The sequence below is a fragment of the Haliaeetus leucocephalus genome, unplaced genomic scaffold (assembly GCF_000737465.1).
Source record: "Haliaeetus leucocephalus isolate CR32 unplaced genomic scaffold, Haliaeetus_leucocephalus-4.0 Scaffold140, whole genome shotgun sequence".
NCBI classification, from domain to species: Eukaryota; Metazoa; Chordata; class Aves; order Accipitriformes; family Accipitridae; genus Haliaeetus; species Haliaeetus leucocephalus.
Window position 1 is genome coordinate 5,792,211 of NW_010972576.1, and position 18,863 is coordinate 5,811,073.

At 38.4% G+C, this 18,863-nt stretch overlaps 1 protein-coding gene across 1 annotated transcript in view; it reads right to left on the reverse strand.

The window, feature by feature from the left end:
• Window positions 1-1,612: 1,612 nt before the first annotated feature.
• Window positions 1,613-18,863, reverse strand: part of MND1 (meiotic nuclear divisions 1 homolog (S. cerevisiae)) — a 42,049-nt gene continuing 24,798 nt past the window's right edge. The window contains exons 7-8 of the mRNA XM_010586116.1: window positions 3,545-3,589; window positions 1,613-1,867 (exon numbers count right to left, since the gene is read on the reverse strand). Of these exons, the coding sequence (XP_010584418.1) occupies window positions 1,761-1,867; window positions 3,545-3,589 (152 nt within the window). The 3' untranslated portion in view covers window positions 1,613-1,760. The remainder of the gene's footprint in view (window positions 1,868-3,544; window positions 3,590-18,863) is intronic.

The window sequence follows — 18,863 nt, forward strand, 5'->3', positions numbered from 1 at the left end:
AAAAAAAGACATTTAGCAAAAAAAAAAAAAATCACTTGAGAGATATTCTACGAAGAACAGAAAAAGCTCACTCTTTAGTGTTTCACAGCACAAAATCCAAGAGTAAGAACAACCACCCAAGCTATGCATGCATCAATACATTGGTTTGGCAGCATCGCTTAGCTTCGTGTGTAGCACTCCATTCATGGGGCAAACACCAGGCCTGGCAAGAAACACTCCATTCAGCTCAATACTACCTACCTGCATTAAGCTTTTGCCAGTTAGCAGCTGGTAAACTGTTACTCAGTTCGTAACACATTGTATGTTAAATATTGGATATAGTAGGAATAAAATCTTTCCAAACACATAAAATGAGATGTCTCCATTGCAACCATAAGCACAGTGACATTTTGCTGTGTGCCAGGCAATGCTTCTATTTTCCTTAGGCAGCAGATAGCTTGCTATGCTACCTCTGAGAGGAAAATCTTCCACTTGGTATCCTCCCAAGAACTTTGCTGTCTTCATAGACGTGAGATGACAATAGCCAGGGGCACACCTGAAATCCTTGGATTTTAACACGCACTGAACTGGTAGGAAACTTTTTAGTTGGAAAGGTCACAGGAGGCAGACTTCTGAGCATATCTCCAGCTAAATGTCACCTTTTCAGTGATGCTCTCATCAGAGGTTACATAAAAGGCAGACAGACACTTTCTGGTGGCACATGCATCTACCTTGCAGCAGGCCTGCCTGCCTCCTAAAGGTAAAGATTACATCCTCCAGAGCTGTACAGCAGAAATGCCATCTTGCAATCCATAGCTATGGGAGGTCCAATACCAGTCTGTACTCTCCACCTCTCTTTCTGTAGCCACACACTGATCAGAGCTAGAAAGTAGAAGCTGATACAAAGTGAGGTGCTTCTGAAATGTCACCAAATAAAAATGAGACATTCTGAAATTTGTTCTTATTTTGGTGTCTACTCTTTTAGCCTAAAAATTAAAAAGTGTGCATAAACCCAAAGATGCTCGATTTTGAACAGCAAATTGAATGCTGTCTGTCACATCCCAGATTAGCATCCTAAATCTAGGTGCACTGTGGTGTGAATGGATAGATGGGTACTCTTTGCTTCCTCTCCTATGCAGTAATGATCTTAACCAGAGAAGCTTTCTCAGTGTCAAATCCGGTACATTTGCTGGAACAGATTTAGCTCTGAAGAACTAGTATTTTCCAACAACAAAATTTTGTCACTAAACTTACAAGCAGTTCTAGCAACACAATAAAGAACAACTTGAAATCAGACCTCACCCTTTCTACTCACATCCTTACTGTCTCACTGTTTTCCATTAATGCATTATGCCTCTTTTCTATTTCAATGGTGAGATGAGGGAAGAATTCATTCTATTCCATATTGTCCCCTGCTATTTCCACTCCAGTGTCTTTAATATGTTTAAACATAAATCCCTGGAGCTTCTAGCTCTTAGTACTACTCCCAGTTAAGCAAAAGAAGAGTAAAAACCAGTCTCAGGACTTTGTGATAGTTATTCCCCATAACCCCTGTCCATTCTTAGTCTGTCTTACAAAAGTAACCGAGAGATTTACTGTCCAGAGAGTACAAGGCAAAAAAGGAAACACAAAAAATATTTTTAGAATTTTATTAACTGTAACAAAACCTGTGAATTAAAGGGTGGTCAGCTGTTTGGAGAGGATTCAGATACACATTTAAATGCCAACTGAGAATATTTAACAAACTATGTACAACTGTGTCAGCCATCAACTGCTGAATGCTAGTCAATGTAATCCAAATCTTCTGGGATTCCAAAACTTTTGTCAATTCTGCTCTCTTCAAATCCAAATTTACGTTTGGCCCAGGACTTTATTGAAAAGATGTTATCTGTAAACAGAATGAAAAACATTCAGTTTTGAATATTTAGGAAAATATGAATTATAGCCTTGGCTACAACAAAATGCTTCCATTTACTTCCCTACCTAGTGGGGAACATCATTATTAAATAGATTTAGAACAGAAAATGGGAGGCTTTTGTTAATGACATACTTTTACTCAGTACTAAGTAAAATATGTCTTCTTTTTTGGAGGTTACCTTTATCTTTTCTTGCTCCTCTTCTATGAGAAGACTGAAAGCTACAATTACAGTGTAAGCCTGCTATAGAGTGACGAGGTAAGTGTGAATATGCATAAGTATTTTATAGGTCCTTTTTGAGCTAGACACCTACTGTGTGACTGTATACAGCTGCAAAAATCAGTTACCTACAAGGTCCTTTCTAGTCCTGAATATATTTGTTAAGATAATGTATATTTTGTTTGGAAAAAAAAAAAAAAATTCAAGTAGCTTTATTTTAGTCAGCACTTCTCTTTTAGCAACACATTACTATTATTTTAGCATATACATTCTCTTCAATTTAACATCATTTTTACTGCAGTATTGATTGAAACTCACTATGTCATTCCTAAGACCCATAAATTGCAGCATTCCTTAAGACAGGAAGGGTTGTCTGTGTCTGCATACGTTAGAAATATTTTCTTTTCTTTAACCATCAGACATTCAGTTTTAAAACTGTTTCTTCAAAAGAAAAATATGCTACAGCATATAACCTAATTGTCTAATTAAATAGCAAAGTACTTTGTACAGGCTGAGGTATAGTCCCTTTACACCTCTCAAGACCTTGAGAACAACAGCCTGTCATCAACAGTAGAAACCCCTGACAGCAGTACTCCCAGAAGTTATTTTTGAATACATAACTTTATTTCTCCATATGCAGTAAACAACCCAGTGCAAATGAAGATAAATAATAATAGTCAAAAGACTTTGACAACGATATCCTGCTGCACTTGGCATAACCAATGATAGTGAGCAGTCCATCAGTAGTAGATGAATTCTAAACAAAAAATTACAAATTATATTGTAAATAAAAAAAAGTAAGGACATATATATTGCTTGCTCTGCAAAATGGAAATATGTAGCAATATAGCAAAGCTAAGCAGTAACAGAAAATTGAGTTAAACTGCCATACAAATGTTATCACAGTAACCTTCCTCAAAAATGTGCAGCATTTTTCCTGCATGTCAAAGCTGATGAATTAGTTTGAGAAATACCTACTTTATATTAGCATCCATCATATGGTAGCAGCAATAAGGTTCCACAAAGCATTCTACTCTTTAGAAACAGACAAGAATTCAGAAGAGAAGAATTAAACTTTCTGAATACCTGGACACCACCATTTCCAGTCTCTTTTCTATTAAAGTTTTCCTGATCTTAAGAGATTTTAACTCAACCAAGAAAATGAGCTGCAGGTTTTAACACAGTGTGCAAGATAGCACCAGAAGAAAAATCTGTTATGTGACATGAAGTACGTTCAGTAACTAAACTGAGAAAACGTATTCTTTTTTGATTCATGATAATTTATAAGTCAATTGTATTTCTGCGTGCTTTAAGTGAGGGCTATTCTACATCAAGTCCTAATCAAATTTAAAATTCTTAACAATGAGTAGGTCTTTTACTGAAATTGCTGTAGTCTGAAGCTGTGTTAAGCAATACAAATGCATACACACCAGTCCATCTGTTGGCTGCCTCCTTGGCTACTTTGTTTGTTTGGCCTGAAATAGAGAAGAAAACAACAACAAAGCATACATCACAGTAAAATCATACCATAGTTTCAAGGCACAGAGATTAAATTTTTATTGATGTCATTTTTAGGGAAGCACACAATATAAGCAAGTTATTCTACTGCTTCCAAACCCTTCTTCTGTTTTATGCTTTCAAAGGTTCCGACAAGCACAAAGCTAAGTTAAGGAAAAACAGGAGCAAAGGAACATGAAAAATAACATATGAACAACTGTGAGTTTCTGAAGAGCATTTTAAAATAAAATAATCCTAGTTTGGTTTGCCTGGGGCCTTAATTGTCTGCACCAAGACTGGAACTAGATACATGGCCTGAAGATACTAGAGGCAATGGAGATGGAAAATAAATTATAATCCTCTCTGTACATAAGTCATCCATCACATAGGTATGCATGACTCTATATAGATAAGGAAAATGACAAGGGTAGCAGTTTATCATATTAATCCAAAAGTTTAGCATATAGCTCTGGAAGGTCTCCTGAGCTTTGAGAACCCCCTCAATGAAATGAAGACAAAATAATGTTCCTGGTTATTAAACTTGGCTTCCCTCCCTTACCACTGCTCCATATCTAAATACATAATAGTAAATTACCATACTACAAATAGCTTTTATATCGTTTCCATGAGGCAAAACAGTATCAAGAAAAGTTCCTCTTAAATCACCTTGCTCCCATTAAAATAAGTACTGAATCAAATCAAGCAGGTTGGTTTGTAATGTGGGAATTTATCAGAATCATTATGGTTCTCACACCTACACATAACTTAGTTATTCCCAGTTAGTCTTGTTAGTACTTGCATGATAATACTCATTTGAATGGTCGTCATGAAATTTGTCTCCAGATACGACCAGGTATCCATTGTTATAAAGATTATACTTCAGGCAAAATTAAATTACATTGAAAAATCATCTGCTAGCACACAGGAAGGTAAGCACTCATTATTCTACCCTTAATATTTCAGTAAGTGATGTGAAAAATATTTAAATCAGAGTAAAATACCATTTCAAAACCAGTGTAGTTTCTAAAAATGGCCTACAATTAGAAAGTTTGGGCACAGCATGAAGAAAAGCAAAAGAGAAAGATGGGCAAAAAAGGGAGTGGGTGAGAAGATGGCATTTTTACTTGCTTGCATGCATCAGAAATTCAAGTTATTCCTAGCCTGAGATACTCCTTATTTCCTTTGCTGACTGCCTGTTGCTACCCCCCACTTGTTCCGTTCCATGACTGGCAGCACTGACAACATACTGGCAGCCAATGACATTTTGAACAGTACTTTACCCAATGCTACTTAAAGCAAGTCTGCAGTGTAAGGGCTTTCACAGGTCAAGATTTTAAATGTGTTAGCTATGATACTTCCCTCAGCATTTTTCTGAAACTCTGGAGTAAAACTGGAAAGCTTTGTTTGACTCCAAGTAATGAAGTTTGAAATGAAGTGAGGGGAAAGTAGGGTAGTATTAAACTCCATGGATCCAGAGCTGCAAGGTGACAGCATCCTGATGGCAGGTGAGCCAACATAGTCCACAGCACCTGCTATGTGTCCACAGAAAGCTCTGCTTTGCTGGGAGCAGCTAACCAGCTGAGCCCTGAGCTTCTGCATCGCACCGCAGCTCTAAGTTCCTGCAGCTTTCAGCACGCAGCCCTGTGCTTAAAGCCCAGTGACCACAAGGTACAGTGCATTAAAAAAAAACCCAACAGTGGTGGCATGGTGCATTGTCACCCTTCAAATATTGCTTATGCATGTTTAAATATATATATGTGATCATGTGTTTTTAAAATGTGACTTCTTACCTCTGCCAAAGAAAAGGCTGAGGTGACCAACAGATACAGGGTGGTTAGAATGGCAGTGGCTCCCTCTAACCGAGTTGTGGCTAGAAGTGAAATCATGGGAGCAAGAGCAGGAAGCTGTAATGGGGAAATCCCACAGTGGGCAGCACTTTAATGACTTAAATAGCAGAGAAATAACAAAAAAACACCCAAACAAAAGAAACTCCTGAGAGTAGAAGTTAGAAATATTTTAACCATGTCATTCTTTCCATGCACCACCTGGGACTTATACACACTGGCAGCCAAGTGTCATGGTAGAAATGTGGAAGGATCACAAGTGGAGGCAGAACTTAAGGATGAGGAAGGTGACATTCAAACCATCTGGCTAAATATCAAAGAAGAGGCTGCCTCAGTCCTTCAGAGACTGGGAACACACATCCCCCACATCACTCTGCTGCCAGGGGGCTTAGAGCTGGGGAAACAGGAGCTACTTGTAAAGCCTCAGGCACATGACATCTCCAGGAAATATATTCACAAGAGGCTGGGGCAAGTGTTTGCTGCTTGAGATTTCCCTTTTACACTAGCTCACCCACATGCCCATGTACATGATAGCACCCTAGAGATGCAGGTATGGATTTATTCTGCTGTGTTGAAAGTTGCTTAGACCATCAGGCATACTGCATCAACAGCAATGCCAGCTAGCTTGGCAAGTTGCAAGACACCCGCGTGTTCCTCATGTCCAGCCTGAGCAAGCTCACACAAACAAGAGAGCTTGCACTGTCTCTTGTCATCACATGAGATTGTCACTGCCACTGCTGCAGGACGGCACTGCAGTCTGCTTAACCCTAAATTCCTTCAGTTAGGTTTTCCCCTCACGTTTCTTTTTCAATTTTGGGGTGGGGGAAACACACCTCATCCATCTCCAGAAACTACTATGTCATCACCTCAGCTGTTGCCTCATGGCTATGGGCTGAGCATTTAGCTATCTGAAGGCAAGACTTAAGTCCCTTGAGATCAGGCTCAACTCTTGCCTATGATTCCACTGCAGGATCTTGTCTGTCCCTGACTCCAACAAACGAACTGACAGAAATGAAGGAATCTGCACCTTGTGACTACTTTCTAGAAACCTTTTATAACTGCTTGTTGGGACTTTCATGGGTTGCATTATCTGTATGTGTACGTGCATGGAGGATGAGGGAAAGGAGAAGTAGTAAAACAGACATCCCCCAGACTCACCTACTTTACATACTGATGTAGCTCAAAGTCATGCTACTTCTGATTGCCTATTCTCTAGCTCCACAGGCTATTGGCCTCCTGGGTTTTAGACTGCACTGAAAGTTTAAGATCTAAAGAAGACAATAGCATGGGAACTTAATAATATATACACCAAAAAAGAATCAGGACACAAACTGCGTGAACTATAAAAAAAGACAAACTCAGAGACAGCACTGAGGGCAACTGGCTAATTGCCAAAACCACAACAATGGGGTCCCAAGCTCAGCTGGAGTCCTGCTGATCCTCCTGCTGACCAGAGCTGCTCTATCAGAACTTGATTTTTGGCAGCTACTAAACAGTGCTCCAGTACAGAAGCTGTGCAAGACAAGGAAAGGGCCAAATGTGCAGAAGAGGTGAGCAATACAGGAGGCCACATATGTTCCAGATGCTTCCAGATGTTCTAATTACCACTATTAGGCCCTAGTTACGCTCTACTTGATATCTATACATCTGCACATAGGCTGACAATACATACAATTGCTGTCTGGAAGCAACAGAATAATCCATTTGTTCTGGACATCACATATTTATTTCACCAGTTTGTGTGACAATGCATCAATAGACTTTCCTGCTCCCATGACTGCAGGATACAAGTCATTCACTTGGCTGAGGCACACACCACCTGTATCATCTGCTGACCAATTTCAGGCACACTTGGCATTTTCTATGCGGGAAAATGGAAGTTTGCATTTTCTCTCCTGAACTGAACAAAAGCAACCACTGTGTGTACAGCAGCGCAAGGCCCAGGAGGAGCATGGCTTGCAACACCAGTCTGTTATGTTAGCAAAACACACCTATGCTCTAAACGTGAAAGGCTAATAGTCAAAGAGTTAGTTTTGACTAGTCTTCATGGAAGTCTCTTCTTCCCTCAACTCCAGGTATCTCTGAAGAACTGCAGGGAACTAAAAAAGCCCAGATTCTGGCAACTGAACCATGGTCCTATGCTTCTGTGATTGTCCTTATCACAGGGACAATCCCCTGTATCCCCTTAGAGGAAAGCAAAAGTAGGGAAAGGAAGGTCCAGCAGCAGTGAATGTCTAAAAAGAATGTGAGGGAGGGCTGGAAACATGCTTTTTAATGCAGGCAAGTGACATTCTACAGTAATCCGCAGGGATTCAGGAGCAGACCAGGAGACAGAGCTGACAAAAGGGCATGTGGACAGCTGTAGGACATGCAGTAAGAAGCCTTCTAAAGCAAATGGACAGCACCTGGTCAGGAGTGAAGGCCAGCAGCACAAAACATTAGCACAGCAATGTTTCTGAACAAATCTGAATTGGCAATATATATTGGCTCAAATCTTAGCACAGTAAAGCCACATTGTTTCTGATTGACTGCAGGGCTTCCTGAGTCACTTCTCAGCGTACTGCAGAACTACAGCCTCCTCTTTTCTCTCTTCCTTCCTCCTTCCCCCAGATTCGCTCACTTTTTCCTGGAAGGGGAGGTGGTAGGAATTAAAGGTCTTATTTGCATTCCAAACTGTTGAAGCCTCAAATATTTCCACAGGAGGGGAAGATGACTACATGCCTCAACAACACAATATACATACTCCAGGAGACTAAGTTAGTCTTTCTATCAGACTTTGGACACTTCCACAGGTGAAAAACAATTGCAATAGCAACAGCCATCACCATCTCCTCATAAACATTTTCCAAACCTACTTTCAGGTTCTTTCTAAAAGCTTTTTTAAGTCCTGCACGTATCATCAAAGGAATACTAAGGAAGCAGTCACTGAATAGTATTCAAAATCAGACTGTAAAGGTAACATAGTCCAGCTCCAATAGCTATACTAAAAAAATCTCAACAACCAGAACCAGCTCACAAACCACCTATAGACTTGGAAACAAACAAAGAGCTGTAGCTTTCTTTCCTCTCCTAGCTTCTACTCTGGCATTTTCAGGATAACTTTAAGGATTATTGTAAGTAATGTTTTTATGTGTAAACAAAATTTTCAGGTCCAGGAACCTCACAGAATAACAAAAGCTAGTTATATTTATAAAACTAGCACAGTTTGGTGCCAGTTTTGACCTACCACAACTAATGCCACAAGAAAATTGTATGGATTTCCTCACTTGAAAAGTGCATGACTGCAAAGGGAACTAGCACCTCTTCAAGGAGACAGTCACTCATCAACCTGTGGGATTGTCAGCAGATACCTGCAAAATACAACTGCAGTCTTCAGCATGGGGGCGAGGGAGTAATTTTACAGTGTGAATCGCAATTCTTCTGCATGAAATGCAGCGAACAGCTGCAACTGTTCTCAGAGGCCAGTGAGGATTACTAGCCCAAAGATTCTCAGTCTCTCTCATGAAACTGGTCAGGGTAAATTAATTGCATTTGAATTCCAGTAGTGATTCTGCATCCACTTATACTGAATTTAAATATGAAAAATGGCAACTACCGTAAGAACAGTATGTGAACTTGAATCTGCAATGACTCTGATTATCCATTGCTTTCCACAGAGTTATCCATTCTCCTGCTCACAGGCTGCCCTCAATTTCCAGAAACATTGTTTACCTTGCTATCACCACACTGTGACAGATTTGTGTTTCTCTTGAAGAAGCATCATTATAATATCCTGTGATGCAGTTTCTAAAATCTTGCCCATTAATGAAAACATCTCATGCAAATAAAGGGCCTGCCTCTAAAGGCCAGGGTAGAAGGTGAACATAGAAATTATACACCTATCATCCACAGAGAGTACAAAATGTAATTGCCTAGTACCTCCTACTGGCATGTCCATCCACAGACTGACACCAGAGACTCCGATCAAGAGACTGCAGTTTGCCATTGGAGACTATTCATGGCAATGATGTGATCAAGTGGCTTCTTTAAAGTCCGTATCTGAGTATCCTTGAGACTAAGTAGTCTACAACACTGTCAACAGCCTAACCCACAACATAGCAAGAACAGCTTTAGAAGAATGTTTTGTAACCAAGTATTAGGCAGAGATACCTCCACACTACATGCAATCTTTACCTTCCCCCATGCTTCCCAAAGAGGTGTTTCCTCTTATAAACAAAGAGCTCTTGTGTAGAAGAGTGATAGCACACCAGAATTCTGTCAACTCCTTTGAATACAAAATAACACATCATTCTTCCCCCATACTCCAGTATCCCACATAACACTTATCCCCATGTTATTAATCAACAGGTGACAATGCTTCAGAATTCATGACTAAATTCAAGTCAATGCATAAATATGATTTCTCATTTAAATGAGATTAAAAATGAGATAAAATTCAAAAGAACTATTTATACTGACATATTACTAAATAATAAAAAGGAGTATCTTTTTTTACATTTAGACTCTGGATAAAGTTTCAGAACTACAAGAAAAGCGTTGACAATTATGAACCCTACCTACTGATCTACAACTATTTTGAAAAGCATACAACATAATATGAGCCATTAGTGATAGAAAAATACTCAAGAAATTTTGATATATGAATTAGCATTTCTGCTGCAACAGCTCTGTATGCGTGTGTGTATGCTTGAAAATAAACCTGAGCAAATATGTAACATGGTGCCAGTCTTGTCTATATGGTAAAACACGGCAGTGCATAGTAAAGCTACTAATAAGCTGATCCGCATCTCTGGGAATATGCTTTTAAAGGGTCTGCAATCTTTGTTAGTGTGTTTGAAAAAAGTGTCAAGTCTCATCAGCAAAAGCTCCCTCTGTCCCATATGAAAAGGTCACACTGTCAAATTTCATCAGGATGTACACAGTGTCCCTTTGAAAAATGTCCAACAGAATTTGTCAGAATTGCTACCAAAAGATTCCTCTATGCAAAATACATGCTCTTGCACTTAAGTTTAGTATATTCATGTACCCACAGAAAAAGACCACTTACCTTTCAAGTATTCTACCTGAAAGCCCATGCTGAAATCTTAGTTGCATAACTAAAATACATCTATCCTTATCCAAAGAAACAGAGGGAAGCAATGTGCTTACAAAGGGGAAACAAGCACACCAACTTTCTGATTCAGGGCTCCCTAGCAACACTTAGTTTTTCTTTCAGTGGACAACTCCTCCCTCCCCACTTCGCTTACTAATAAACTCCATACCCACAGCACAGCTAAAGCAACTTGCAAACATCTCTGCTGCTGAACTGCATTTTGCAAGGAGGCCCATCCCAGAGCACTATGGTTTTTGTCTAGTTCAGGATGTCACTCTGCTGCATGCCTCACGTGTCACAGAAGTTGCAGAGAAGAGCCTGGAAGGCATCAGAATAGGTCCTCTGCTCTCTGTACCCATGACTCAATGCATGTCCAACCTTACCTATGCCATTTCTGAGGTATTTGTAGCCTATTTTTAAGGTTTCCAGTGTTAAAGCTTTTACAACCTTCCCAGGCAACCTAGCTCTGTGTTTGATTATTGCTACCATTAGAATAGATTTTCATCTAACTTTTTTTTCCCCTGCAATTTAAGGCTATTACTTATTGCTGAATTTTCCATGAACCTGAGCAACAGGCTATTCCTTTCCTTTTTTGAAGGAGATACAGATATGTGAAACCCAGAAGCAACCTTCTTTCAAGCCCTATTTTTGTAAAATTTTTACTCCTAGAATGTGGTTGCTCAATGTCTGGTCTTTTTTGCTCTGCTCTGAATTCTCCCTAGTTAGCTATATAACTCTCGAGTAGGAAATCCAACACTGACACAGTGTTAGAGCTGAAGCCTCACTAATGCCAACTTGAGTAGAAAGATTATTTCCAACATATCATTGCTGGTTATACTTCTGTTTCTGTATCCTAGTATGACGATTTTGCTTTTCACAACAAGAATGTCTCATATTCAACCTGTAAACTACTATAACCCTGACATCTTTTTCAAACCCTCCCCCTTTAACCAACTGCTCCAGATCATTTGCATAGCACAATATCCTTGAATGCATATACATCCTTGCACTTGCCACTACTGAATTTTGTCTGGTGTTTTTGACTATCTTTGCAATTGTCGTGTTCATTTTGAAATCTCACTTTGTCCTTCGTCCATGCATTCTCTCCTAGCTTCATCATCTGCAAATGTTAACAAAAGTGTATCTTCTGTTCTATTATCCAGCTCATTAATATAAATACTGAGCAGATGCACAGACATGACAGATCCTATTGCAGAGCACCATCGATTCTACCTTCCTTTCTGATACTGAATTACTAATGAATACACCTTGAGTACAACTATAAAGTAGTTTGAGATTCACAATACTGCAGTTTCATCAGGATATTTCCCTACTTTCCTTATCACAGTACCATGCAAAACTGAGTCAAAACACCAAAGACAAAGTTCTCCCAATCCACAAAGGTCTTGGTGTCCTTCCAGGTGTTTCCAAATTGGTTCTTTGTTCCAGACTTTTTTCTGATATCCTGCTCTTTTCAGTGAAACTAGCTCATTAGATGTTAAAGTGAGGAGGGGAAAAAAAACCATCGGAAATACCCTCAAATACACCACCAGTGCCAAGATTAGTCTTGCACTCATACACTCTGCCCTGCAAAATGTCTGCAGTTAAATAGCACAGAACAAGGTATCTATATTAGGAATATACACCAATAATATATGGTCCTAATCTAGATAAATCCATAGTGAAAACATAACTTACCATCCCACAACATATGGGAGATTTCCTAACATATGAGACTGGCAACATGTTTTTATAAACAAGGCCAGGGAAAACTACACTTGACAGTCCTGCAACTTAGCACTGAAGACAACGAATGAAACATCCACAATACCTTTCCTGACCTCATTTTGCATATGGAAGTTATAAAAAGATACAAACCACTATTTAAAAAAACAAAAAAATTCCTTTGAATATCACCATAACTTTATCAAAACTGTCTGAATGAAGGGTACCATACACAACTAACTTAGCAGGTATAACACTGGGAGAGACAAGCAAAGTAATCACTCCACAGAAGCCTTTTTGTTTCATATATAAATGATCTATAGACTACTTCCATTTGATGCTCTCTTCAGGGCTTTAAAACATGGCCAAATGGATTGCTACTGATTCATTTCTAAATCAGGGAGTATCATAAATGTAGTCACAAGCAGCTATTTTCCACATCACAAATTTTATCAAGTGTCTACCATTCTTAAGCAGCTCAACAGCTTTTGCCATAAAGATTTACTGGCTCAGAAAATAAAATTATTCCCATATATTTCATCCATTTGCCTCTCACCCTACATATTTTTTCTGCCATTCCAATATAAACAAATAAGAAACAAAATAAACAGAAAGAAGAAAAATAAGCCTTGTGAGCAGTCTCATTTAATTGCAAGAAAATGTAACTTGCCAGAGTAGCCAGTTTATTTAAGGAGGGTATTAACATGTTAGCTAAAGATTTGACCTTCCAACTGCCTCTTTTCTGAGTATGCAAGTAAAACCCCACTGACAAAAGACAAGCTATTTTAAAATTTGTTCCTTTTTTTTTTTTTTCTTAACCAGCTAAAATGCAGCTCCATTTTAAAGCAAGTTGGCCTAAGTTGATGCTCTCCAAGAAGAATAGTCTTGCTAGAATGTGTTTGAGGTATAAAAACACAAGTATGTATGTGTCTAAACATTTAGTTTTTCATTGCAGAGTAACCTCTTAGCTGGAGTCCAAACCTTAGGCTAAGCACAAAGACAGAGAAAATCTCTGAAACGCAGAGAATTAGGGCCTTTTGCTGAAAACCAAATGATCCTTCTGAACTTCAGCTTCCCAGCTTCAGTCAAAAGCCCCACATTTCACTTTAATATTTGCACCTTAGGAATATATGTGCAGATGCATCTTAAGCTGCACCAGTCCGTCCTGGTGGTCCTTCACTCATCATTCTTCGGGGCTGTTATCTTCTCCTTCCTTTCCAAGTGCCAGAAGCTGCTCACCCATTTACCTACCCCTGTTCCTCTCTCATTCAGTTCTTTCCAAATCCATTTTCTACACAGTTCAACTCGTTGCAGAGGTCAGGAAGATGCCCTTTGGAAATTTGTCACCTGATGTGCTCCGGGTTGGTCAGAGGATCTTTGGTTGCTCTTCAGGGCAACTACCGCAAGACAGACAATTCTGAGAGATGCATGACAAACTACCACATGTATGAAAGCCTTCTGAAGAAGGTGATGAAAGACTTCATCAGACAGACTGTCCGGTGGAAAGAGAGATTTCAAAGACCTTGGGAGAGTCCACCACAAGACAAGGATATATACACCAGCAGTTCCTAACTCAAGCTGACAACTTGCTGTTATCACTGGTGAACTGCAGCACAGGAATGAAAGGCCAAGGTGAGAACTCTTTAACCTACTTTTGTCAGGGAAGATCTGTAAACCACCACATTATGGCCTCCGGTAATCACAGCCAGATTCTGCTTTGCAGGTGTTTGCTCCATCGAAGGACCAGCATTTTCAATAACTGAACTGCAAACAAGCCTCCCTTGATTTTCAAGATAAAAAGAAAACTGGAAGGGATAAAAAGAAAGGAGCAGAAATACTACTTAAACTTGCAATTCCTTCTCACTTGCTATGATTACTGAAGGAGCTTGGAGCATTAGAGATCAAGTATTACATTTGTAATTCCACTCATTAGTACCCTGTTCCTTTGTCAACTTAACAGTTAAAATTTATGTTTACTGTTACTATGTGTAACTATGATTACATACAAGTACACTTATAACTTTTAGAAAGAATTAGGAGTAAAGTTATATTTAGTTTTGGTAAAGCATTTTGTTTTGTCTTTTAATGTAGCTTTTGAACAGGTAATTTAAATTTGCCTACCTTCCAACTGAATGACAAGCCATTCAAAGAACAGTATAGGGAGCAGGGGAAGCAGAAAAAAAGTATCTTAGCTTGATGCAATCAGTCGAGTAAATGTGTTCTTTCATTACTGGTGCACATCTATATACATTCTGGTACTCCATGATGAAGGAGGGAAAAAGGAAAAAAAAAGGGGGGGGGCTGGGCTTTGTAGGTTTGTTTTTATTAGTAGCAGATAGCCCACAAATTGTGTATGCACACATACATTGTCTATTTCCTGTCATATCCTCATCCAGATCTTCAGGAGATGAATACATGAAATAGTCTCATCTTTCAAAGAATTGTATAAGTTAAAAAAAAATAAAAATGAGTGCTTGCTTTCAAATCTATTATTTTTCTATGTACTTTTTTAGCAAGTGTCTGGTTCACTCCAAAGAAAGCTTAGTTTAACCCTCTAAGGCTCACGTAAGTGTGGGTGGACACACTAGTTTAACTCAGCAGAATGACTAATTTCAAATTGCAGATCTCTGTTAGTTGCATTGATGCATAAACCATAAAAAGCACAGCTTGTCTCTCAGATGCCAGGTGCATATTCACAGTGAGTAGCTAGAAAACATCTTCTTAATTGCAAACTGAACATACTGGATCTAGAGGTGATTAAAAAAAAACCCACTCACTCTATAAAGTTGATCTGTATCTTATTGATCTTGGCGACACCTAGACCAGGCTTAAAGTTATTTGTAGACATTCACTTTTCCAAAGTGAATCACTATATTTCTAAAAATAGCTACTTAATAGTTCATTAACCGGAAGTACTGACAAGGGTCTGAGTTTGAATAACCTTTCTGATATGTTTTCTGAACAATAGCCTTTGCCACAAAATATAAATAAAACCCATTAAACCATTTTGTAAATCACCAGTGGTCTGACGAATTTTGAATAAAACTGACGCAACTCATTTTAAAGCTTCTCCATTAGCCAGTCTAGTCTAATCTTCATTTCATTTCTTCACTACTGTTTCATCTCTGGGAACAGGGACTATTCCCAGTATTAGTAAGAAACCCCCAAAAGAATCTAGCACTTAGTACTAAATTTTTGTAACATTAAATACATTTGTATCCATAACACATTTTCAGATTGATTTGAATATAACAGAACATAGTAGCTGGGTGTATCAACAAAAAAAATCCCAAACAAAAAAAGAACTCAAACCAAAACAAGACCCCAACTATGCACCCCATAAAATCCAGCAGCTAAAGCAACATTACCTTTTCAGCATTCAGCCTCAAGATATTAAGATGAATGAAGAAACTGGTAAACCCAGAACTACTTTCTCATACTGTCTGTATATCCCAATGTAATTCTTCACAACAGTTTGTCAAGCTGAAATTTTCAGTGTTTAGACACAACAGAATTAAAAAATTTTGAAGCATCTACAATGCAAAAAGCCACTTTCAAGTACATACTACATAGAACATAATATTTTCATGGTATTCGGTAGTCTGGATGTTTTCCCAAAATTTATTTTCACACAGCCATGTAAGTATCAGTTTTAGAAAACAGTCTAACCCTGAACTGGACTGGTAGTGATGCCTCTGAGATCACACTTTTGGAGATTCAAAAGGGTAACTATCTGGATATTTGTGGCTTGAAATCCTGTCCATTTGAACCACTTAAGCCTTTTGCTACAGGATAAAAATAAACAAAGAGAGCAGAATTAAAAAGGTTGAAACCAAAATTGCTACATTACATGTGTTGCATTTGGCAGTTTGCTAATTTTTGGGAATACAGTTTGTCTAGACACATTCACACCACTGTTTTAAAGGTAAAAGCCTAAGACATAAAAATTATCAGTAGCTGGACATTCTAAAAACATGCTAAATAAACCAGGAATGCTGACAGGCAACATCTAAGACCAGCTCCATAAATATTAGCACTCATACCAGGTGGAAGTCACTTACTTCAGTCAGCATGTAGCTATTTCTGAGATTACTGTCCTATGCAAAGGTACAAAGTAACCAAAGCATGGCTACTGTGAAAAAAAAATAGCTAAGACCCAACAATGTTTTAATATAGTATAAATCAACATTCCTCTAATTACAGTGGAAGAGCAAGAAGTTTGAAATTCTAGAAATGTTTATTTTACAGTGAACTTTACAGTGAAAATGTTTACCTGTTTCCAGTTATAAGCTGGCCAACAACTCAGAGCAAAATCCATACCATTTATACACTTAGGCTGCCAGACAAACCCTTCTATAAAATTAATTGTCAGAAAAATTTTATTAGCTCCCTAACATCTCTCTCTGGTGGGGAGAAAGAATTAAACTTATGCAGCAGGTTAATCTTGATGTTATATGGACCTTTTTTTGTTGGCCTTATGAAAATCTGGATAAATTACAAACAATTGAAAGCTTGCATTTTCCATGCCTTTGTCCTCTACTGTAATCTTTAGGGAACCTAGCAGCATCACATGTATCCAACTTTGCATACCTACATGTTATGTCATGAAGGAATAGAGAATCACTTCTCTACAATGACTGCTTCCCGTGAGAATATCCTCCAGCCTACAAAAACCTGCCTCAAAGCTGAGAAACAAGGGCTCTGTCCTGCAGCAGCTGAAGCAGGATTACAAGTTTAACAGAGAAGTATAATATCCCAGTATTTATTATTTTTGTTACTTCTGATGACTGTTGTCAGTTTTACTGCCCTTAATGTTGAGGAAGAATTTATTACTCAATCCTAACTCACACAAAACAGCTTAAACAACATTTCCAAGTGGCAAAGACAAGCTTCAACCACTGAACTGCAGTGGTCGTCAGAAGAAATCCATATATGTTGCAATTCTAGATATATTTTTACAATACCCTACCTGCAAAATGGAATTATCCAAATATAGCCACAAGACCAGACTATTATGTAGCTTCCTCTAGTGGTCAGTCCCTAAATCTTGTTTCTTCTGCTATTTACTGTAGTTAATCGTTATTGAGAGTCTATACTTCAGCTCTCTAATACAAAAGCCAAAGAAATTAAGCCAAAACATATGGCAAAACATTTGTTACTGATATTAAAAGGACAAGCAGTGAATTCAGCAAAAACCAGAGTTAGTATTTTAGTATTCTGATTTGTCCCCTTGTGAATATACATTATAGTATATTTAGTTACATGGTCAAACATGACTTTCCCACGACAAGACTCAGGAAGCAAGACAGATGTTAAGCTTTCAGCTGAGTCTTCAGATATTTGCTATGAATCATCCAAACTTTGTTTTGACCCTGGAATTAGTGTGTGTGTGTTTTAATGAGGCTTATCGCTGCACAGTAAGTTTGTTTCTGCAATACTCATTTGAGGGAAAGAGCAATTAAAAAGGCATAGCAAAGCATTCACCAAATTTGGAGGCCACTGAAATCAGATGACAATTTGATATACCCCTAAAATACTACAACAAAAATCAAGGCAGCTCTATGATATGAGATGGGAAATTAATAGAGAGAAATGTTATACTGAGCATCAGAAAGATTTCCTTACAGGTTGAAGTCATTAAGGAAGAAGAGGGAAAACCCAAATGTAGAAAGTAACAACGGGCCATTACAAAACATATGATATTGAACAATCCAACTCTTAAAAACAGTGCAATTATATAACATAACAGCCATCTCTGATTCCTGATGCAAAATTAAAATAAGGTAATTTAGAGTTAGTAATCTGCTCAGGTGATCTAACTGAAAATAATCACAAGGATTATGTTATCTTAAGTTGTACAGCTAGTGGAAAATCATATCGCCCACGTGCAGTTTGAAAATGCTTTAAAATCTGTGAACCAGTAGCTCTGATTATAAGGTTATTCTTTGAAACAGCAGCAGTAACTTTCATGTCTAGCTGAACACCTTCCATTACTTGAGAATCTTTTTTGCCTTCTTACACTAAACCCCATAACTTCCTGCATCTTGTTTTGACTCTGGAATGAGAGAAATGCCTCCCAACCTTTCCCCCCCTCCCTGCCCCTCTCTTTCCATTAATGCCTATAAAATTCCATTCAGCTTTGACAAAGACATTAAGTCCCCAAAATTGACATAACCATTTATTCATTTATACATTGCCAGCAACAATGCGTGCTGCCAGTGCAACAACAACTGATGAAACATATAACAAAGGAGAAACTTTTTAATCAACAGTCAGGGACAAATTGTTTTCCAAACACTACTGCATATTCCCCTGGTAATCCTACAGGTAGCCCAACAAGGCTAACCTCACCAACTCCCTTAAATGCTCATCCCTCTATTGCAGAAGCTCATGTGGAGCTTCCACACCCTCTAACAACCAACAACAAACAAACAAAAAAAAGGGCATAACCAAAGTAACTAACAATGACATTTCTTTCCCTTTCCCTCTTTTCAGGGTATTAGTCTCTGTGTTGCCAGCTAATGCAGTTTGCTCTAGCATTCAAGGTGTGATTTGCCCCCTTGTGCCTCGTATTTAGGAATGTGCTCACTG